Source organism: Serinus canaria, chromosome 11 (assembly GCF_022539315.1).
Source record: "Serinus canaria isolate serCan28SL12 chromosome 11, serCan2020, whole genome shotgun sequence".
Taxonomy (NCBI): Eukaryota; Metazoa; Chordata; class Aves; order Passeriformes; family Fringillidae; genus Serinus; species Serinus canaria.
Window position 1 is genome coordinate 11853098 of NC_066325.1, and position 23978 is coordinate 11877075.

Below are 23978 nucleotides of genomic sequence, written 5' to 3' on the forward strand. Positions count from 1 at the left end.
TTTTGTTAATCTTGTTAATTTTGTTTGGTTTTAATGTTAATCAAGAAACTTTGGTAAAAGGTGGGTCTGTCCTATTCGGTTCTTAAGTGTAGTCAGTTTTCCTATTCATATCTAGTTTTTAATGTGGTACTCTAGATTTAAAGGATAGAAAATGTTTTGTCTACAAAGACAAAACATCTTTGTATCTAAGATTACATTTGCTTTACAGATGCATCAATTAGTGGGATTGCATAAGCATTTCAGAGCCAGAGACATAATTGAAGAAAAAATCTTTACATATCCTTTAAACTCAGGTGAACTCTCATTTTTTAATACACCAGTGAAAGAGGAACTCTCAGATTGTTTCTTATAGGCTGAAGGGAAGTCTCTCAACATATGTGATCAGGGTCAGATGGTTTTTCACCCCTCAGTGTTGGAAAAATTTAGCACTGAAAATGAGTGAGTGAAACCTTATGGAGACTAGACTAAGACCAACATCCCCTTCAATACAAGACTAAATTACTGACAGCAGTTTCAGTTCTTCTGGACACACTTTTGTTTCCAGAGATGGATTCACTTTAGTCACTAATCTGTTGGATTCAGTAGCAGCAGTGTCTCTTCAGAAGTAGTTTTGAGCTAGCAGATTTCCTAAGGCCTATATTTCCCTGTAACTTCCCTGGCACTGTGTCCAGCTGGGATACCAAACAGGTGTGACACTGGATGAAACACTGAAATGCTTATTAACCAGTGGACTCTTGCCTTTTCATTACATGTGGACTAGAATCTTGAAATGCTGCTGCTTGACTGGTGGCACTGTGCCCTCTCTAACCACACTCAGTCTTGTAAGACTTGTTAAGCCTTACAGTAACAGCAGACCAAATTCTGCTTTTTCTCCAAATCTCTTCCTCACAGAAAAAAAGTACCTTGTCGGCAGATTAAACCACCTTGTCAGCTTTCTGCCTCAGAGGGCCCAAGTTTCTCTGCAGAGCAAAAGGTGTCAGGTTCTACCACTCTCGCAATGTGCTGGGAAGTTGTTGTACTTTGTGGGAACTTGTGCAAGACATAAACTGTGCCTAAGGGTTCAACCTACTCAGTTTTCATCACAACATGGATTATATTTTCAACACTTTTCCTCATATATTCATCCTACACAAAATTGTATCTCCCCATTTCATCTTCCCATGCCACCTCTTATTTTTAAATTATTTTTTCAATTCCATATATTGCCTAGCTCCAATTTCAAAATTCTTCAGTGGTCCCACCCAGAATACTAACTCTGAGTAAATCCTGAGTAAAAGTCCCACTAGTTAAGTTTGAGCATTCTTGCTAAAAATTTCTCACTCCCAGACTCTAACAAAATTCTCTTTGAGCAGGAATTCTGAAATTCCGAGTGTTAGTAATTAAATCCCCACAATTTACTCTGAAGCTTTATTACATGGATGACTTACAAGGACAAATTGATTTGCTTTAGCAAAACATGAGCCAAAGGAGTAATATGATCTCTATTATATGGATTAAAGGTTTGAAGATAGGAGAGATGACAGTGACTGTTACTCTGTTAATTGTGGTTACCCTACTTGGCTCTGAGTTTGTGGGTTGATGGTTATGTAAGCCTGCATTTTCAGTACTCCCACTCTTCAAATGCTCTCTTCCCTTTTTTCCAGTCCCTGTTTGACAGTGTAACCAAATTTAGCCTGGAAGACAATGAGGAACACTGGTTTTGTTTACTGTACTAATGCTACTGAGCAGCACCGTGGGGAACAATACAGAAGTGGATGTGAAGCACTGAGGAAGCAGGGAGAAGTGAAAGGAAGAATTGTCTTTGCAGCCCTGGTTCAAATGCATGTCAGGTTGTGTCCTGGGACTGTGCTACTGCACTGAGCTGCAAGGACAGAGTAAATTTGTCACAACGCTTTATGTTTTCACATCTTTCTTTGAAACTAGCTGTCTTCTACTTGTCTGTGTAACTCAGCACAATCGTGTTTGAGGGTATTTGAGCCAATACAAACACCACTTCAATGGCAAGGATCAGAGGCAAACAGAGACTTCTGCTCAATCAAATAAAAGACATTTAAGCAAACAGACTTCTGAAAAGGATTGTTTCTCTTAAATAACCAGTGTGCAAACTCATATCCAATTCATGGTCTTTGTCAAGAGTGCAAGCCCTCAAAGAGTCTTAAACAAAGATAATGCTACTGACACTGTAGTTTCTGACATTTAATATGGTTTATTCCTATGGTGTGGGTGTTTTGGAAGAAGTGAAGAATATTTTCTCAGAAGACGGATTATGCACATGAAAAAATATTCTACAGTGGTAACAAACTGGCCTCTGAAGTATGGATAATGATTCTTTTTTTACTTCATACATAAGTAAAAGAATGCAGTCCTCCTTTTATCAGTAGTGTAACTGTAACAACTTCATTTTCCATTTCTAGCCAACTTTTGATACCAAACATGTGAAGGAATCAGTATATAAAATGTATTCCATAAAATAATGAGCTGGCTGGCATTTTACTGACAGTTCAGATGTGTAGTTGGTTCTGTTATGCTTTGAAACTGCCTGGAATGATGACTGGTAGATTTCTGTGTGGCTACACACAGTCATGTTCCTGAACTGCTGTTAATCTACAAATCCCTGTTGTTAAGTCATTCTCTGTGGAGAAAGAGCTGGATTGCTCCTCTAACAAAGCAGCCCTTGGAAATAGTTACACTGACTCAATTAATAGCAGGGTATCATCAGCTGGAAAGCAATGCCGTGTGTCCAGGTTCCTGGGTTTGTTGGTGTAAGTGACAATAGGACCAGGCACTCAGTGTGAAAACAGAAATTTGCTGTTTATATTTAAACCTTACAAAGGCAAAGAGCTTAATGCACTTTGTTTTTAAATGCAAATGCCCTGATCTCACAAAAGGAGACAATAAAAGAAATAACTAACAAATGCTTCTTGATTTATCAGCTGAAAGACTGTTATCTAAAGAGCCTGAGCTTTCAGGAATAGCTATTTATGTGTATAGAAGCCTTTTCCTGGGCCAGAATTAGATGAAGAGTATTTTAGCAAAATGTGAGGACATTCCCAGCTGTCGAAAGAACACAGAGATCTGTAAAGGAAGTATTAAGACTGGTTGGAAGACATCTTGAGTAGAATCAATAAGGACATAGTTACAGAAGTGATACCTATGTGATAATCACTAGGAGAACTTGTAAATGCTGACAAATGCAAAGTGTACATGGAGCACAAAAGGACTGTGCCCTTACAGGCCCACAGCCAGGCACAGAAAATCTGTCCCAAGATGATGCTCTGATGCCACCCAAGGGAACCCACAAGATGTAGAAGGCTTGACAGGTGTCATTCCTTGAACCTTGTGTCATAGCACAAGTAATCCCAGCCAGGCTATTGGGACATGTGCTTTTTGGGGCTTTTGACTATGAGACAAAACTGAATTCAGACACAGTCATTCTTTTAAATAGTGTTTTAGCCTCCCATAAGGTCTTTTGCTGTATTTTGTAACTTTTAATTCGTACACGAGGTTCCCTGTTGCAATCAGTTTTAATCAGTCACACTTGCACACCCTGTAGTTTGTCTTAGTAGGAGGTAATTTCATGTCAACACTTGCATGGTGACTAAGCACCTGTCTTTGGGTTTGTTGGATGTAAACATACAAGGTGTGGCTGCTGCCTAGAAAAAGGCAAGTCTAGATTTAGACTTAGCCTTACCTTCCTTGAATATCTGGTTTTTTATTTTCTTATTTAAGGAGGAATGTGTATCCTTTTCCTTCCATGTTAATGCCAAGACAATGCAGTTTTCCTAAACTCCTCTCAGTAGGCTGTTATCTGATTTACCAGATTCTGCCTTCACACACAAATCTCTGACATGTCTCTCTCCAGGAATTACAGAAGTTGATGAATATTGAATTTATTGAGGCCAGAAATTCTATTTCTACTTGTCTTTCACTTACATCTTCACTTGTGATATTGTTCATGCTGGTGTAGTAACCATTCAAGGTAGGAATATTTCTGAAAATTAGTAGATCCACTGGGGGAAGCAGAAGTGAAGTAGACAGTGCAGTGCTCCTGCTGCAAAATAACCTTGTCAGAAATAGCTTTATCCTGAGCATGAATTGCAGACATCTGGCTCAGAAAGTGTGTTTCCACAGCAGGAGCAGATATATGACTGAGTCAAGGAGACCTTGTCCAGCCCATCAGCACAATCATTACTATCATCAGCTGTGATTACACTGGTTCCAAGTGCCATTTTTTTCTCTATTTAATTTCTGCTTCTGTGGATACCCTTCCTTGTTCCTCTCCACAGGCAGACACCCATCAAACGACTTGCACACCAAACAGAGCACGTAGCCCCTACTAACTGGTATTGCTGAAGCACAAACGCTTATAACACTTCTGGTTCCAAATTACTGTAATTACAGGACTGCCTGTTCCTGTTACTTGTATAAAGGTCTAATGATTTTTTTTTCCTCTCAGTATTGCCAAACGCCTGATCCTAGGGATCCTCTGTACCAATTAGCTCTCAGGTGAGCTGGGTGTTGCCTGTAGTGCAGAGATGCCCGTGAGCTTCTCTATCAGATGCCCAGTCCTTTGACCGTGTAACACTAAAATTCCCAGCTCTTCCAAGCACTTTGGCTTTCAACCATTCTGACCACGTCCCTTTTGCGCTACTTATTTTTAGACATGTTTTGCAGCAAACGCCCATTACTTCGCTGTTAGACTTTATCACCACCAAACATCTGTAGACGTAATAATGAGAGACAAACGCTCACCTCCCTTAGCACATCTCCTTTCTCAGAGCTTTCTGCCGGCCCCAGCAGAACGGGGGGCAGCAGTCCCTACCTGCCCGGAGCAGCTGCCTGTGTCTGCGGCCGGGGCCGCCACACTGACAGAGCTTTCCCCGAGGGATGGAGCTCCCACAGCTGGGGCCGCCACACTGACAGGGAACGAACTCCCACAGCTGGGGCCGCCACACTGACAGGGAACGAATTCCTACTGCTGGGGCTGCTACACTGACAGGGAACGAGCTCCCACAGCTGGGGCTGCCACACTGCCAGGGAACGCGCTCCCACAGCCGGGGCCGCCACACGGACAGGGAACGAACTCCCACAGCCGGGGCCGCCAAACAGACAGGGCTTTCCCCGGGGGATGGGGCTCCCACAGCCAGGGCCGCCACACTGACACGGCTTTCCGCAGGAGGACTGAGCTCCCGCAGCCGGGGCCGAACGGCGGCCGGCCGGGCCCTCCGCGCTTGGCGGTGACGCGGGTGGGGGCGGGCCCGGCGGGGCGGGCGGGCCCTTTTCTGGCCGTGCCGGGCGGCGGGGCCGCACTCCGGCCGGGCCGCGGCAGCCCCGGCGCAGCAGTGGCGGCTCCCATCACCGGGGTTATGCGCAGGGGCGATGTTCCAGCCGGCTGGCGCCAGGCTCCTTCCGCGCTCCGGACGGAGCTCCTTCCTCAGCCTCCTCCTGCTGCTGGTGCTGTGCCCCGGCGGCGAGAGCGCGCCGCGCCGCCGGCCCGCGGGGCCGCCCGTGGTGCTGGGTAAGAGCCGGGGGGCGGCGGGGCGGGCGTTGCGGGGCCGGGCCCAGCTGAGCTGAGCCCGCCGGCCCCGGTACCCACCCCTGGCGGGGCGGCGCGGGGGGGCCTGGGGCGCTGCGGGCTCGGCACGGCCGCGGGGAGCGCGACCCGCCTGCCGCTGGCAGTGCCCGGGCTCCGCGGACACCGCGGGACGCAGAGCCCGCACCGAGCGGCGGCTCCGCAGCTGCCGTGGCGCTGGTAGCTCGGCCCAGCCCAGCCCGGCCCGGCGGAGGGAGGTCCGGGCTGGGGCTGCCTTGGCCTGCCAGCCGGAGGGGGACAGACAAGGCTCGTTTTAATACGCATCGAGCTCATTAAGTAACAACAGAGCATCCCTGCTTAAGTCTTTCCTGTCTATGAACCTTTCGTGAAAGCGGTTGGAGTCAGATGTGGAAGGAGGAGTAATTGGATGTTCCAGCAGTTGAATTACCAAATAAAAAAAATAGGCATTTCATCATATGACATGAAAAACGAGTATTTGTTACTGGCCTGTGGTTTCACCTGTTAACACAAAATAGTTTGTAATGAATATGCAGATAATATTCATATGCTAGTTAATAAGTAATACTTGTTAGTTGCTTTTTGTATCCTTTGGTAATAAGATGTAAATAAATTTTAAATGTTTCAATAACTTGTCTACCGAAACTGTAGTTCTTAAGCATTCCAAGAAACAAGTGCGTTTAGTGACAGTAATGTCAGTAGCCAGTCCTGTGAATATATTCAGCATGCTGCATGTTCTTATTATTGATTAACCTTGATGGTCACGGGGGAAGAAAAACTAAGAAGATGGGAAAAGTTGTTCAGTTCAATCTCCATTTCTTGATAGTAACTTAGGCTCTGATGGTGCCTTTGTTACTGCTGTTACAAACTTCTGACTTAGAGGGGCAAACTCTATCAGAGCATATTAAAAAATGTTCTTGTTATCTCAGGGTACAGTGTGTACAAATTCACAGTTCTTAAAAGGCCTCTGAACTGACTGACAGGCTGTGGTTTGGAAGTAGAAACTGCAGAAGAGTGTCCTAAGAGGTAGGAGTTGAAGCAGGAAGAATTCTTTGAATTCTGTCTGGGGAGAATAGAAACAATCTTTTTTGCCATCTTTCCACTCTGTGGTGCTGGATGTAGCAATAGGCCTTGGCACTTGCTCTAGTGCAAGCTTCCTGATGACAGAGATGTTTTAGTTGCTGATTTTATTGAACCCTATCTGGGAAGGAATCAAAGATTTAAAAGCAACTGGCAGAAAGGGTAACTGACTGTAGAAGTGTGGATTTACTACTGATGGATCTACTGTAAGTATATGTGTTCCCTGAGGATGGTTTTAAGAACTGTGCCTGACCTACATTTCCTGAAGAGACATTCTGGTAAATACTGTGTGTCTGAGCACACATTCATCCAGAGTGCTTTACAACAGACTTTCTTGCTGTTACAGTGAATTTTCATCAAATACTACATAACTTGTATCTCTCAGTGTTCTAGTCAGTCACTGCATTTTAAAATTTGCTAGATTTTTTGCTGCCCTGTGTTCTTCATCCTTCTTGCATGTGTGACATGTTAAAATAAGCTTTTTAGGAATTGCTGTGATGAGGATGATGGAAGGGCTTACGAGAATAATTTAGGGAAGCATTCTAAGTGCTGGCTTAACACAGGTGTTTGGGGGAAGGGAGAAAAACCCACATCACCTGGATACACAAATGAAAAAGATACAGAGCTGTAAGTCTGCATTATACAATGTACAGGATGAATTTGGAGCTCATACGAGGTGGGAATCATCCTGATTTATCAGACTGGTATCTAGACTCCTAATTTCTCATGTAAGTGCAGTTTTAATATAAACTTTCATCTAACAGTAAACAGGTTCTCATGATCAAACACTCCCTCTTGATCTGTTTGGAGGTTAACATGCCTCACTAGAAAGGGGAATTAAATTTGATCATACTCTGTATGTGGCAAGTTGGCCACCTGATCTTAAGGAATAAAGAAAGAAGAAATGCTGTTTAAAGGAATGTTGTCAACATAGTGATCACTTCAGAAATGTTTTGGACCAGGGGTGGTCACAAGACCCAGTGTAGCTTGCTCTGAAACCTTTTGTGTAATGACCCCACTTTGCAGTTGCAATCTATGCTTACCCAAGTAACAGAGGGGAACTAGAGCAGAATCTTGCAAAATATGGAGTGTTGCTCACGTGTGGGTAACTTCTGTTCTGCTGCCCAGGTACTGACAAACTGCTGCTTCGGGGAATCTCACGTCTGAAAACAGCTGAGTTGCATGAAGACAGCCTTGTAACTTTTGGCCACAGTTGTGATGGCAACAGCTCTCAGATTTGGGGAGCCCCTCAGGTGAAAGGTGGTTCTGTGGAACAGCTGTGCCAGTCTAGCAGCTCATTAGTGCTCACCCGGCTTTCCTTGTACCTGTTTGTTGGCCACTTTGTGGAGTCCTTTGTCATGCTAAAGCTTGAGGAAATAACCTGATGAGGAAGCAGTGATTAATTTTGTAGTTGAATTACTGTAATGGAGGAGCTGGCACAAAAATCATGGAGATTTCTGGCACAGCATGGCTTGGGTTAGGTTGTTTGTAACCCGGTCTGTGCATCCTCGAGGTTCCTTAGGAGCAGGAGCTCCTCTACCTGCAGCTCGTGTTCATTCATACCAAGGGAGCAACACCAGGGACCAAATTGCCATGGGTAGTAACTAACAGCAAAATACTGCGGTGCAATTGCATTGAAAGTATATTTCAAAGAAGCATGGAAGTATATTTATATAATAGTGACATTAGAGAAGAAGACGAAGCTGGTGAAAGTCAAAACCTTACTTACAGAGTCTGCTGGAAGGCCTGATATAAGTTAGGCACAATTCTCATTAAAACCCAAGGTGATTGTCTCAGATTCCTTTCCCAAGTGTTTTGGGGAAAAAGGAGACTAATTATGATACTGATGTGCCTTTATGTGTTTTCTGTTTAGCCAGGATGATGTAATCATACAGAAAAATCTCCTTTAAGAACCAAAATAACCCACTGAATGCTTCTGTTCTACTAAAATACCTACTAAAAATGTATATTACATATATTATGTGCAATTACTTCTGCATATATATTTATATGCAGAAGTGATTGCAGAGAATATATGTAATATGTATTTATATTACATATATTCTGTGCTTTATATTTAGATGAACTATATAATCTTATCCACTTTTCTTCTCAGTTTGGTGATGTTCAACAGGTTGGTCTTCAATGCTGATTTCAAGTAGTTTTTGTGGCTGTTCTTCATTCTCTGCTATAGTGCATCAATAATCACTGCATACTATCTCATGTCTTAGGCATTTTTGGAGCTGGTAACCCATCCTTATAAGATCAGTGTCAGATGCACTGAACTCTTTACCTTTTAGAGCTGACTCAACACAATAACTATATCAATGTTCTGATACCTTCTGCAAACAATTTGTTAGGTACTTGGCTAAAGTTTTCTAGAAAGACACCTAAATGAAGTTTGTTAATAATTGATTTACATGCAAAGGAGCTGTGCCTGTGAATTCCTGCTGACTGCTAATTGAGCTGTGTATGTTTGTATGGTCAGCTGGTTAGATGTCAGGAGTGATTTAAATGTTTATGCCTCATGTGATCCAAGGTATCTGAAGTATCATGTGAGACGTTGTTTGCTTTCTTGTTCCTAATTTTAAACAAGGCCTTTTCTGTGGCAGTCCATGGAGTCTATGAGCTGCTTCAAGATGTTCTCAGAGACCTGTAGTCAGAGTTTAAAATTAATTTTCCTGGAAAGTTGCTTCATTTTGAAGGAAGACTAATTTATAGAACCAAAGAGATGACAGTTATTTGAGGAAATAATACTGGTTACAAAGTTACAATAGTTGATAAATACCCAAAGGCATTTCAGATAAAAGCAGTAAAAAAGTACTAACTGCTGGCCTTCTTTTTTTTCTTTTTGCCCACATGAAAAAATATCCTGGCTCCCCACCGTTTTTTTTTTTTTTTCCTTAGGATCCTCATATTGGGACATTTGTTGAATGATCTTTTTTCTTTGTTATCTGAGCAGTCTTAAGGCAAGTCACTTTTAGGGTGCAATTTGCTTATTGTCTCTTGGTGGGAGCTGTGAATCTGTCATTAAGACTTAAGGGTAGTGATAAGCAGGAGTAGGAATGTATCCTACAGCTAATTACTGCAATTCGCAGTCTGTTACCTCTCTTAAACTCTAATGATATTTCTAAATGTACTTTTCTATACAGTTTAATCATATAAAAACACATTCCAGAGGGAGATCTACTACTTTTGTCAGGCCATATGAGACCAAAAAATTAGCCAAGGATACTATGAATATTGGAAGTGAATTTGTCTTATTGATGTATTAGAGTGAGTTTTGTTGGGATTAGCATCATTGTGAAAAAGGAGGATGTGCTAGAAATGATAGAACACAAAATCTTATGGAAACACATTTTTCTGCTGAATAAGAAATGTAATTTTCCCAAATGTTGCAGTTCTGAAATCAGCAGAGGGATTACACAGCTGCAAATTAGGGAAGCAGGGTACTGCTGAAGAGCTTGCCTTGGACATCCGGTCTTAACTAGTGCTGATGTATTTTGCAGAACTTCACAAAGAAGTTATTTTGGGGTCAGTGTGCAGGCTCTAAAAAGAACTTTTAGAACTTTAAAGAACTCTCTTTAATATTTCCAGCACAATGGTTTAGAAACTGCAAATATTGGTAGATGAGAGGAGGAGAAGAAAAATTGAATAAAGATTACTCTGCCTGCAGGTCCATCCTCTGTATGGCCTGAAAACAAAGGGACACATGTTTTTCTACTGCTTTCAAATTCCACCATAGAAAATTAAGAAAGCTATGTCCTTGACCTACAGAATTAATCTTCAGTGTGATATTTTTTAACCTGTTACTTATAAAAAACCACTAAGTAGTTCTCCAGCCAAAATGTAAATCATTAACACTGTTAAACTGGTTGGGTTGAGGGCTGAAGATCTTGCATGTTTTTTTCCATAATCTCAAACCCAAAAATTTATATTTTGTTTCCTATAGGTTCATCATGAAGCATCTTCAGTTTGCAAAGTATACTTTAGAAAATAAAAAAACCCTAAGGTGTGAGTGATAGTGATTAGTTGCTTCACTGTTGATATGGAAATGTAAACATGACAAAAACATATTTGTTAATCCCTGTTTTAGAAACAGGCATCATACTTGTACATCAGAATTTGTTTTTTAGCTACAGTATTTATCTTTGCACAGGTAGAACTTCTCCTTTATCTTTTGCTTAGAATTGAAAAAATTGCTGTTTTTCATCTTGTTCCTTATCATCCCTTGAGTAAAATCGGTATGTCATGTTTCTCATCTTGTGTCCTGAATTGGACACAAGAGCAGAGCCTCTATCCTCCAGAAGCTTGAAGATAAAATATCTTAAATAAGTGAAAGTTAGAGTTAATCTGACAGGATCATTCCATTATGTCCAAGTGAGACTGTACAGTTTTGTGCTTTCAATGCTTTGTTGATAGATGTATTTTGATTATAATCTGAAACTTCAGCTGTGAGTTTTCCCTACTCTGAGCAGAAGTGCTTGTGATTGATTGAGTGCAGTTTGGAAACCTTAGCAAGTTCTCCAAACTCTAATACCCCAGGTGTTTGTCTAAGTCTTTGAAGGGTATCTTTGCTGGAAGAACTTTATTTTTACCCAAGGAAGTGAGATTCTAGGCTAGAATAAAATGTCACTCTTCTTTGTTTTGCATTGAGACTGAACACAAAATCAACCTGTTCTGTCCTTGGCAGGTCTGCTGCTGAAACTGGCCAGTCATGAAAGATTGATATAAATAGAATTACATTCTGTTCCCTTTCCAATTAAAAGCACTGATACGACAGAGGCACGAGACTGGAACAAGTTGTTGCCTTAGTTTTCTAAGCAATTACTAAGTAGGATTTTGTGAGGTTACAAGACTAAACTTCAGTAAACTCTTTCTAGGGTGTGATGCAATGCTGTAATCTCCCTTACTATGCTTTCCAGTATATCAGAGTCCTTGAAATATGACCTGAAATAAACCATGGTCAGCTACTGGGCCTTTTAACGTTTCACTTAAGGTGACAAAAACAAAGCTCCTAAAAACCTAATGAGAAAGTAGAGGTAGTTAATAAAGAAATCCTGAGGTACATCTCATGGTGGGGCTTAGCCTGCTGTGGTTGGAGGTTGTAAGAATGTGGTTATCTGAAGTGTTGGCCTTTTTCAGTTCTGCAATAACTTTTTTCCTAAAAGCACATCTGGTTTTCTGGTTAAATTAGGCATTCTGCTAAATGATATTATCTCCTTCCTTAAACCATTGTGAAGTATCAGTGTATTTCAGAACTCAAACTGATTTGATTGCACAGTTTACTGGAGGATAGGGGGAACAAATGTATGGGTGCATTAAACCTGCATTTAAAAACTTCACAACTAAACATTGACAAGCACACCCAAAAAAGGAGGCTTTGTGGACCTGAAAGGAGTGGAGGGAACCCTTAAGAAGTGCCTAACTTCTAAATTTTTCTAATACATAAAAACTTTTCAGTTACTGAAATATTTTTCTCTCTCTGGTTCTTGAGGAAAAAATGACAAAACGTAACAGAATGAAGAAGTTTCTCTGAAAACTTGGTGCTGAAAATTGTTAGTGTTTGGTTAAGACTAATTCTAATTTGGGAAAATATTCCTGTTTCCATCTAGGGTTTAAAATATAATGAAGAATAAACCTTAGTCAAAGGAATACTGACATTTAGTATATGCCTTAAGAAGGTGCAAATAGCCAAGACCCTTTCCACCAAGTCTTAGTCATGTAAGGTATCCAAAGGGAAAAAAAGTAACTCTTGTTGTCAAAACCTGAATGTAAAAGAGATGAAACTGTATTTTTACATTATTAGCCAACCATGTCTTGTGTTGTAAAAGTCTGGCCTTATGTGAAGAAGGGAAGATAAGTAATATAAATCATTCTTTTATGTTTCTGATGTCCAATTGATAGCTTTCAGGCAGCTGTTTAAAGAGAACAAAGTTGTGTAGTTGTGATGCTCTGGAAAAAAAGTTCTTTCAGAAAGATTCAGTTTGTACTTGAAAACATAGATAAGTTTGGTGATGTCCTAGACAATCTTTTTTTTTCATACCCATGGCATTACATGCTCCTTTATAGTCTGCTCTTTGAAGTAAGGAGGTGTTCATCCAGAATCATTCTACATGTTGGTTTCTCAGATAATGAGCTTTGAAAATATAGAAATATTTTCAGTGGAAAATGTGTATGTAGTACCTCCTTATGTAGTATTTGTTCTCCAATTAGAAAACCTGATGGTGTCTCTGGGTGCAGTGATAATGCACGTAAGGGCTACAGCATTTAGCTGTGTATACTGCAATAGAAAGTGTTGTATGCTTTAATTAACTGTCTCCTTTTTATATCTCTCTCCTCTTTATATCTTTCAGTTCCAGGGGACTTAGGTAATCAGTTGGAAGCAAAGTTAGATAAGCCATCAGTGGTGCACTATCTCTGCTCTAAGAAGACAGACAGTTATTTTACACTCTGGCTGAATCTAGAATTGCTTCTGCCTGTCATCATTGACTGCTGGATTGATAATATCAGGTAAGAGCAGGAATGTTGCTCTTTGCAGTTACATCCTTTCTGTAGGCTGACATGCAGAATGGCTGCATTTAAATTCCTTTTAATTCCTTTTCTGATTCAAGACCAGTGAGAGGAATGACTTGGAATTCTGCTGGGTAGGTTAACAGGATGGGTCTGAAGATGTAGCTCTATTTCATCTGAAGTGGCTGTAATTGCTGATGAGGAGCAGAGGCTTTCTTAGTTTCTTGCACTTTCTCTTCTACCAGTGACTCAGTGTAGGTTTGAGCACTCTTTAGACTCCTCTATGGCCTTATCTCAAGGAGGAGGTTTTCTGCCTGCTCTTTTTTATTTTTTTTATTTATTTTTTTTTTTTTTTTTTTTTTTTGCCAAGCAGTCGGACAAGATGAAATGGACAGAAACTGATGCACAGGAAGTTCCTCCTGAAATATTTTGGTTTTAAAAATTGCCTAATTTAAAGCTTTCATGCTGTTTCATAATTCAATCTGCTTTATTAGTATTCCTGTAAAAATAATATAAATATATGTATGCAAACAAGAAATAATTAGCTGGTCCAATTAAAAACTATTGTGTTGGCATGTTGCTCTTTTATGAATGTACTGAGCTGTTGTAAAGCAGTCTGCTCTATCTTGCCCTATGGATTAGAGAGATTTTTGTTAAGAGATTTGTGCATGGGTTTAGATTCTCAGACTCCATATAGGAGCAAAACCTTGCATTCAGAAATGGCAACTGTATTGATACGGTACTAAAAACAAACCAACCCCTAACTGTAATAACAAGAAATAAACTCCTGACTCAATGCTCCAGATGCTTCACATCCTAAGTTGATTTGAAATGTATTTACACAATACTCAATACCTCAATGTGTTTCCTGAGGTGCCAGTTGTCATTAATCAGGAAATAAAGTATTCCCTTATGCTGGTATGGATGCTTCTAGTTAAGTAGAAATGAATTATTTTTAGATAGGTTAATATTTTTGATGTCTGATTTAATAGGTATTTTCTGTCCTATTGCCACATTCCTATGCTCTTTATAAGTTTTTCCATTTTGTGGCTTGATGCAAAGTCAAATGGTGTAGAACTATATAAAGTAGCTGATATTTTGAAGATGAAGTTCAGTCACACTTCCATATGCTCAGTTTTACAGAGACAAAAAGTCTTAGATTCTGCACCATGAAGCATTGAAGTCATTAAAGTAATTGTTTGCACTGTATAATCTTTTAGCCATGAGAGTACTCTGATCATGTCTGCTTGGGTTGGGTTTTTTCCTCCTTCTGAGTAACAGCACTTAAAGTTCTTGTATTGCACTCAGAATGTAAGACCCAGTGTAATTGAGGGTTGTCATGTGGCAATAAAACATGTTTCATAGGTTTTTTTCATTGTTTTTCTTCCCCTCCTCCCCAGACTGGTGTATAATCGAACAAGTAAGATTACAGAACCACCAGATGGAGTGGATATCAGAGTGCCAGGCTTTGGGCAGACATTTTCCTTGGAATTTCTTGACCCAAGTAAAAGGAGTGTTGGTATGTACAAGCTGGGTCTGGAGTGCTTTGTCACTTGCAGGGTTTTTCTAGTTTGTCTTTATGCAACAAGCTCCTGAAATGTGATTTCAAATTACACTTCTGAGAGCTCACTTGGCTTTTAAGAGTTTTCATCACATTGAATTGTTTCATTTGTTGCATGGCCTGATAGATTGAGACAAAAAGATTCCATGGTATTTAGTCAGTTCTAAGTTTGGTGGATGAAATCTGAGTAGGCATATTGAGGACAGATGCTTTCTGAAAATGAGATGGGTTGAGTAGAAAATTCTGTGACAGAAGCTTGACAAGCAAAACTGAAATAAAAGCACAAGTTCTGAGTACATGTTCTTTGGCCTTAGGAATGGGTTAATTAGATTGGTAGACATGGTACCACAATGTGTAGCTCCTTGTATTTTGCTGGTGTCAGAAATATTATATAATTGCATTTGTGCTGCAAAAGATCTCTGCATTAATGTGTTGGCAGGGTTTTTTGTTGCTGCTTTTGTAAAGTCATGTTTCAGAAAACACTGAGTTTGATAAGCTTTTGTGAGGTGTTCACTGTGGCTGAAGACTGGAGGAGTTGAATAGTCAGTAATGGACTGAGCTTCATATGCTGCATAGCATGGATCTGTTCTTAAGGGCAGTGATGTGCTTAATGATCTGCACTAGGTCACTCTTACACCATGATTCAATTCTCTGCTTGAGGGACTGTATGATAAACATTCAAGACTAATAAGTGAGGTTCTGCTCAAAACTTAAATGTGGCTCTGATGTTCAGTAGACTGTTGTGACACTGTTACTGGATGCATTTAGTCCTGGTAATACTTAAATCCCATGTGTCAAACCTTGTATTAAGTAACATCTTTCAATATGAAGTCTGCAGCTGTTTCCCTTTTTGCTATTAAAGCTTTATGTTCAGTTACTTAAGTCTTAGTCCACTACCCCAGAGATAAAAAAATAGTTTTGGGGTATTTTCTGGAGTTCTGCCCTAGCAGAATAAGCATTTGTTTCCAAAAATAAATGTTGAAGTCGAGACTAGCTGTTACTCCCTACCTGTTGTTAATGTGCAATCAACAAAAGCTATGACTCTGATGAAAACCCCTCAGAAATCAATATGTTGCAGTTCAAGGGTAAACTTTCCTCTGCTGAGTAAAATTTATCCACTTTGTGTCTACTACATTTGACTGCCAAAAGGTTTGAGAGGTCAGCCATCTAGTAAGAAGTTTTAATGGTGATATTCTCTCAATTTTGGGGGATAGTGAGCATAACTCATTTTGTTTAATATGCATGCAGCTTTCTAGATTGTTAAAGGCAAACTGCAGGTTTAATGTGTACATGTGGTGTCACAGATACTGCCTCTGGAACTTTGTTTTGCAGTAGTGGCTGACAGCTGCTTCTCTCACTGACCTTGTTGCTCTTCTGTTTCTCTCTTATCTGATATTTACAGGAAGTTACTTTTATATGTTGGTGCAGAGTTTAGTAGACTGGGGCTACAAACGTGATGAAGATGTAAGAGGAGCACCTTATGACTGGAGAAAGGCACCAAGTAAATAATATACTGTTACTTTAATAAAATTTTGATTCTCCTAGCCAGCAAATTATGTATTGAATCACTTCTCCCATCCTTGACAATCTAAAAACTTAATTTTGTTTAGATCTTGGGGCCTGTGTGCTCCGAGCTGCAAATGCAATCTCGGTGTTGTGGTTTTGGGTTTTTTCTTCTTTAAACAACTTGCTGCTTAAAACCAGAACAAAACAACAGAAAAAACCTATTTCAGCAAAGTATGTCCATACAAAACCCCCACCCCTCCCACTGAATATTGGAATTTCTAAGGTCTGCATTAATAATTCTGCAGACAGTTCAACACCATTATTTAAAAGCTTATTTGATTTTAAAGCTCAGCATCCACAATTAGTAACTCTGTGTAATCTGTACATTTTAGATGAGAATGAAGACTATTTTGTGGCACTTCGCAAGATGATAGAGTTGCTGTACGAGCAGTATGGGAGCCCTGTTGTGCTGATTGCCCACAGCATGGGGAACATGTACACCCTCTACTTCCTGAACCGCCAGTCCCAGGATTGGAAGGACAAGTACATCAAGGATTATGTGTCATTAGGTGCTCCGTGGGGGGGAGTGGCCAAAACTCTCCGTGTGCTGGCTTCAGGTGGGTAATTTGAGGCTTTGCCCTGTGCTGTGTGTGCAGTGCACAGTGCTAACGAGGCTGTTGTCTGTAGGATTGCAGGATGAGAGTTTGAGGTACCATGAAGGGAAAAGTACTTTTTTGTAAGTGATGACAACTGGATGCTTCAAATCTTGCCACCCAGCTGTTATCTCTCATATTTGTGGGGGTGGACTGAGATTTCCCACATCCTGTTACCAGGAGCTTTCTCCCTTCTTGACCTCTCCTGACCTCTTTTTAGCAGATTATTGTGCTGGCCTGATGCATTCCCTTTCTGTCCCTTCTGCCACCAGCCTGATAGCTCTGTTCAGTATTGCAAAGCTACCAAGGACTTCAGAGCATTCAGCAGTTTCCTTTGATTAAAGATCACACGAGCTGCTTGAGGTTAACATCAAAGGAAATTTGTAGAGATGGTGGGGAACTGGTGTTAATAGTTTAAATGTCAGGTGAAAATTATAACTCTGCAGATTAGGAAAGTGAATCTTTGAGGTCTTGGGTTTAGCACAGTGGATATGCCAGAGACTAAAACACAAAAAAACTGAATAAAGCAACATAATGTACTTCACTTAGTAACTGAAAATGACTGATGGGAAATGTTCACTTACCCATCATGTGACACCATAATTACATCATGTGCTTTGACATTTAGTTCTCGATGTTTCTGGCTTGGTTTTGTAGCTTGTTTCTGACTTGTTAGCTTTGGATATCTACTATCTTCTTCCTAATCAAAGCTGACATCAAAAATTGGACTTCATCAAAATGCAAAACACAGCAAGACTCAGCCATGCATGGGCAGAGCAAAGAATACTCTGCTTAGTAAAGGCATTTGATTCTGAACAGCAGTGCACTACTCCATTACTAATTAGAAAACTTGACTCAATACAAACATCCAACATTTACGCATTATTAAAGCTGTTGAAATGTCTCTGTAAAAAATTATTTCCCTTTTCGCACAGGATTTGCTTGCTACAGGAATGACAATAAGTGAACAATGTTAATATCACCCTCATAAAATTACATAAAATTACGGTCCCATATCTCTGTTGGATTAAACTTTCGTGCTTCATACCTTGTCTACGCTTTACCATGCATCTCAAGCAAAGGGGCTAATTCTACTAATGCATAATGAATAGCTAAATTTCTACTAAAATATAGTCCGTTATATTTTAATCTGTGTATCTGTTGTACTAAACTTCTGTGTTTTGGAGCAGAAATTTAAAAATCATTTGGGAAAATTACATGGGCAAACATAATATCAGAATGTACAGGTTTAAGATGTTTCTGTCTCAAATATCTGTAGTAAAGCACCACCATCAGCCCTTGGACTGCATTAGTCTATTTAAGAGTTTTTAAAGTTATCAGGGTTAGTATGCTGAAGAATTGTTGCTTTAAAAGAAAGTACTGCATTTCAGCAGGAAAGACAAGGCACTCTATGAATGCATTCTTTCTGCTCCATTCCTGTTTATAATATGTGATACCAGGAACTTCATGTCAAATCCACAGCTGTGTTATCAAAGTGGTAAACAGTACACAGGTGGAATTGTTGTCTGGAGATTTCTGTGATACATTCAGCTACTTGTACATGGGCTTTGCTGGATCTCACTATAGTGGGCAAAGACACAAAGCTCACAGTGGTTTGTTTCTCTTTTTAACATGTTGAAAGTTTGAAATGTTAGTGGTGTCTTCCTTACACCTAATGTTTTGATGTGTCTGCTGACTTAAATGTGGTGTTGGCCATCCTGTACTTCTTCACTTAAAAGAAAAGTAAAGGATTTGAGAAGCACTTAGTAACAGTTTTGTAAGAGAAGGCTGGGATAGTCAGGTTCTGTGTTTGATTATTCTCCTGGAAATAAATCTTGTACACATTCCTTTCATTGTTCAGTTAGAACTTGGGCCTTCTTTGCTGAAAACTGCCAAGCAGTGTTCAGTAACTTAGCAGTGGGAGTGCACAGTGAAGTGGTTACACCATACAGTATCATGAGACCCATTTTTCAGGACCTTTGTGATTCTTGCTGTGCATTTGAGTTTCCTTTATCTCTTTCAGACTAGCAATGTCTCCATATAGTCCTCCTAAAGATGGCATTACTGTGCTTTGTGTCTCCTTGCTGAAGCAATAGTGCCACCCCATGGAATTGAAATAGCATCAAAGTATGTTTTTCAGGAAGCGTGGTTTCAAGTTGCAGCATTTCAATTTTTATGGCATGGTTGACCTGGACCATTACATGCTGTAACCATCTGGAAACAATGAAAAATAAAATTCAAAGTTTAGCTGACAAAAGAATTGAGGTGTGCCAGCCACTGTGATAATGGAAACAAACAAGGAATATAAATTCATGTTTGTTTCAGGGTTTTGCTTTTTTTTTTTTTAAGTAATCACTGTAATTATTAAGCAGTTTTTATTTTTATGAAGATGGAAGAACAACTGTTAAAATATGGAGGAAGGTGCATATAAATTATCCCTTAGTCATGTGTTAGTTTAAGCCATTTGTTTCAATCATTCATCAACTCATATTTAAGTCTTGGAAGTCATTAAAAGTCAGTTTGCAGAAGTTAATTTACGAGACAATCATAAATGAGGAAAAACTTTTCAAATTGCTGTTGTAGGCCAGGGGAACAAACTTATTCATGTTGCCACTGTCAGTGCTACTAATTACTGCTAATTAAGATTGATGTTTTGCTTTATGGTTAATGAAATTCCACTTTTTTCCCTAAGGTGACAACAACAGAATCCCTGTTATCAGTTCACTCAAGATCAGAGACCAGCAGAGATCAGCAGTTTCCACGAATTGGATGCTACCCTACAACTACACGTGGCCTCCAGACAAGGTGTTTGTGAGCACCCCCACAGCCAACTACACACTGAGGGATTACTGGAAGTTCTACAGGGACATTAACTTTGAGGATGGCTGGCTGATGAGGCAGGACACGGAGCACCTGGTGTACTCCATGACCCCGCCTGGCGTGCGCATCCACTGCCTCTACGGCACGGGCGTGGAAACCCCCGACTCGTTCCACTACGAAAGCTTCCCTGACAGAGAGCCCAAGATCTTCTACAGCGATGGGGATGGTACAGTGAACTTACAGAGTGCCTTGCAGTGTAGAAAGTGGGTGCACAGGCAAGAACAGGAAGTGGTGATGTTTGAGCTTGCAGGAAACGAGCACATTGAAATGCTGTCCAATGATACTACTATCTCCTATGTGAAAAAGCTGCTCTTTGATTTGTGATAACTTTTTGTGTTCATAGTTATTTTCCTCACCTGTGATGCCTTCCCTTAAATATGGGGAAATGCCTTTTAATCCCTTGATATTTAGATATTTGAATTATTTATTTTGCTTTTTTTAAGAGGTTGTTTTCAAGTTGCTTGGTATTCTAAATGATTGTCTCTGATTTGTGTTCATGATGTTTCATTGTATTTTCACATTCTGAAAATTTTGTCAAATATGCATTTTGGTGCCTCTGGTGTTGTGTCCAATGGTCATACAGACTTTCATTTGGAGATTGTGCAGCCCCCTTGCACATGCCACATGGGGTCACAGATCCCAGAGTTCCTTTGTGTGGTCTTTGCAGGTTTGGATTGGAAGGCTAGGAAGGGGTGGCAATTTAGGATGCCCAAGGGAATGGTATTAACAATTTGGCAAACACAGTAAGCATTTTAAAGGGTCTTGCATATTCTGATCCACAGTACCCAGTGGATTAGTTTCTAAATGTGCATATCTACTGGGTAAAATAGGGAAGAGGTCTGCCTGGAACTGTGCTACCATTGTTGCAATCCAGACTTTTATTTATTACAGCCTGGGGGGGGGTGGGGAAGATGTGTAAATTACTTGAAGCTTCTTTATTAGGTGCCCTACTGGGTTATTTTAGAAAGAGGAAATAGTTTGCTTATCAATTTCTAGAATCCCTGATCACATACAGTCTGGAGTCTGAGGAATTATCAACCTGTGCTTGATTTCTCAATGAGGGAATGAAGCTAACCTGTGGTTGGTGCTTGTAATAACTGTAGCAGTGTGGAGAAGCACATCAATCAAAGCTAATTGAATACTGGCAAACAATCTGTAAGGTATAGAATTGCATTTCTGGGTGGAAAACAACTTCCTGTAGTGGCAATTATAATGGATGGTAGGCAGCATTTAAAGAGAAGTGAACTTCCGAAAGAGAGTGGGGAATGAAAGCCAGTATGGAATATAAACTGGTTCTCAGTCAAATACTTTGGCTCTGGTCCAGTTACATGACTAAGCAGTGATTGGATCAACATTGCATTCCACTGAAAAGAAATTTTTTTTTTAGGACTAAAAGTAATTTCCCATAGATTACTAGTTTCATTTTTGCTGTTTGAAGAAGTTGGGACTTGTGGTTCCTTAAATGTTTCTATAAATTGCTGAACATGCAGTTCTGTAATTTCCTACAGTGTTGTTCTACTCAGTGTTAAAATAGTGATTTCAACTCTGACCTCCACAGAAGTGCTGACCTAAAGGCCATCATATTTACCACCTTGATTACAGAAGTCCTGTTGGAGAAATAGTTAGACTCAAAAATTCTCTCTGGCTTGCTTTAAAAACCAGTCACCCAGTTAGACAGCACTTAGTTTTCTAAAAACACAGCTTTGAATGCTTTCAAAATGCTAGGTTCTCCAAGGAAAATATTTTAAGAGTTGCAGAAACTCATAAAACTATTAAGGATTCATTGCTTAAGAAACTGAATTTGTCTAAAGGCTAAAGTTTTAACTGTTTTGGTAGCATGCCTAAAATGTTTTCTGACACTGGACATAGTAATAAGATCTGTTGAACTGATGGGCTTGAACTCCTGCTATTGTAGAATGGAACCAGGAGGTAGTTTTACAACTTTAGTTTTAATTCAGAAATCTCTTGTTAATTCAAAACAATTTGAACTGGGGTCATCAACAAGCTAATTATCTTACTAGGTTTTAACTTCCTTATGTAGCTTTATTTCCCCCTCTGCATTTTTTCCTAGTGCTTTTGTTGAGGGAATGTAGGCATTTTCCTGGTTTTAAAAACGAATCATTAATCTTGTCCTCACTTGCCCAGGACCCTACAGTCCAGCAGCAATATTGCCTAGACTTTTCCAGAGTAAGTACTGAGTTGTCCACAGCCTTTGCAATGTGTAACTGCTGAAATTAAAAAAAACCAAAACAAACCACAACCAGTCAACCTAAACAACCAATCCCCCAAAAGAAGAAGCCCTATAAGAACAAGGAGGGGGAAAAAAGCCAACTCAACCTCTCCTTCAAAAAATGCCCACAGAAAATTGCCCTTTAGCCAAGTGATCTATTTTATGCAGGGCTTATCAGCTGGATAAGTTTCAGGCGTGTGTTCCAAGACTGCTCAAAGATGATAAAGCTCTTCCTTGGTCTGACTCAATTTTTGAATAAATGGCTGTTTGTGATTTTATGTTTTATGTAATTTATTCAATCTGCATATCTTGCTGAAGGAGAATGAATGGAGCTGGAAGCTGTATTGCAGGATACCAACATAGACATCAAGGGCTGAAAAATGAGGAAACAATGTAGGTAAACAATTCTTAACCTGATCTGAAGAATGTTTATAAGGTTAATTTGTATCCTTGCCCATTAATCAACAGCATTTTCAGTCTCATAGCAAGAATTTAGCTGCAGGGTTTTTTGTGATTTGAAGTTCCAAAATACATTATTCAAAAAATGCTTGGGCTCTTTTTTTCTTTAATACACTTTTTGTGACCCAAAAGAAGAAAACAAGCACAACTTTTTTATTATTTTCTAATTTTGGCAACCTGGTACTGTGTTTCTGAGATTAGTTGGCTGTATCTTTTAACCTAAAGATTTCTAAACCAGTTTTCTGTTACTAGACAAGCCTTGTGATAGTTAATGTGGTAAAATGAAGCTGAAGGTTTTTCAAGGCTTTTATTTGTTTGTTCTGTTGTTTGTCACTATAAAGCCTTGTTGTACTGTTGTAAAGAAATGTGTGTACCTGAGTCCTAAGTACTGTGTGAGAGCAAGCACAGCACCTCTGGTGTTCTTTGATTGCTTGTGGTGCATCTGCAGGCTGGAGCTTTATGTCCAGAAAGTGTGGGGTCTTTTTTCCCCCTACCAAATAATCATCAGCCCTTTCATTTGCAGTTTCTTGTATGTTAGGGTGCAGTTCTCATTGGGAAGTGAACACATTATTCTGGTTGTTGAAGTGGAAGCCCTGCATTGTGTGTGAGGAGTGGCTGCTTCTCTGGGCAGATCCTTTGCAGGAGCAGCACTGAGCATTGCTGTCAGACCAGCTGCAGCTACAGGCCCTGAGCTGTCTCCATTCTTGTGGGGGGAGAGGTCTGAAAAAAAATCTTTAGTGAGAATGTGGCACTTTGATAAGAGGATTAACTCAGGTGCTTTGCCACACTGCACAGCTGAAGTGTCTGAATTCACTAATGTATCTTTGTTCTACCTAAAGCATTAATTATGTGTCTCTCTCCATAATTTTTATGTAGTTTTATTCTTCCAGGATATTTTCAGAAACCAAAACTAGTCTTGAGGACCAAATGTATTTCTTATTTTTGGCAACTTGTATAGAAATGCTGAAGAAGCTTTCAGCTGTCATTGTAGTACTTCTGAAGAGGTTCAGAGTCACTATGTGATTTGTATAAAAGCAGAAAGTTTCAATAACTAGCAATAACTGCAAAGGATTTGCAGACCAAAGGAAGGAATGTTTGGTATTAAAGTTATTCTTGTAGCACAGTGTGTTCAAGGCCCTCTTAAATTCAGGGAATGTTTGGCAGTGACTTTGCTGCTCTACACTAACCAGTATTTTGTACAGAAGATATTCTGAGGCCTGGCATTTTATATGTTCTTGTGTATGAATGTGTTCAATAGATTTTGAATATTTTATTGTCAAATTTGATAATATAATAAAGTTGATCTAATACAGATTGTCTCCTGTTGTGAATAATGTGCTGTCTCAGTTCTCAGAGGAAATGAAAACTATGTGCTGTTTTTCTTCCCTAAAGATGATTGGTGGCTGTCACAGTAATTCTTCCTTAATCTCTCAAATGCACCTACTGGTTTGTGGCACATTTGGAGTTCACTGTTAATTGTTCTTGAATTTATGAAGGTGTGGGATTGAGACTGCTCAATTTCTTTTTGCTTGCATCCTGTTTGTC

At 39.9% G+C, this 23978-nt stretch overlaps 1 protein-coding gene across 1 annotated transcript; it reads left to right on the plus strand.

The window, feature by feature from the left end:
• Positions 1-5308: 5308 nt before the first annotated feature.
• Positions 5309-23745, plus strand: PLA2G15 (phospholipase A2 group XV). The gene is made up of 6 exons (XM_030227639.2): positions 5309-5518; positions 12988-13144; positions 14545-14663; positions 16108-16206; positions 16604-16828; positions 19557-23745. Exons 1-6 carry the CDS (start codon positions 5380-5382, stop codon positions 20066-20068), a joined length of 1251 nt encoding a protein of 416 aa, XP_030083499.1. The 5' UTR covers positions 5309-5379; the 3' UTR covers positions 20069-23745.
• Positions 23746-23978: the final 233 nt, after the last annotated feature.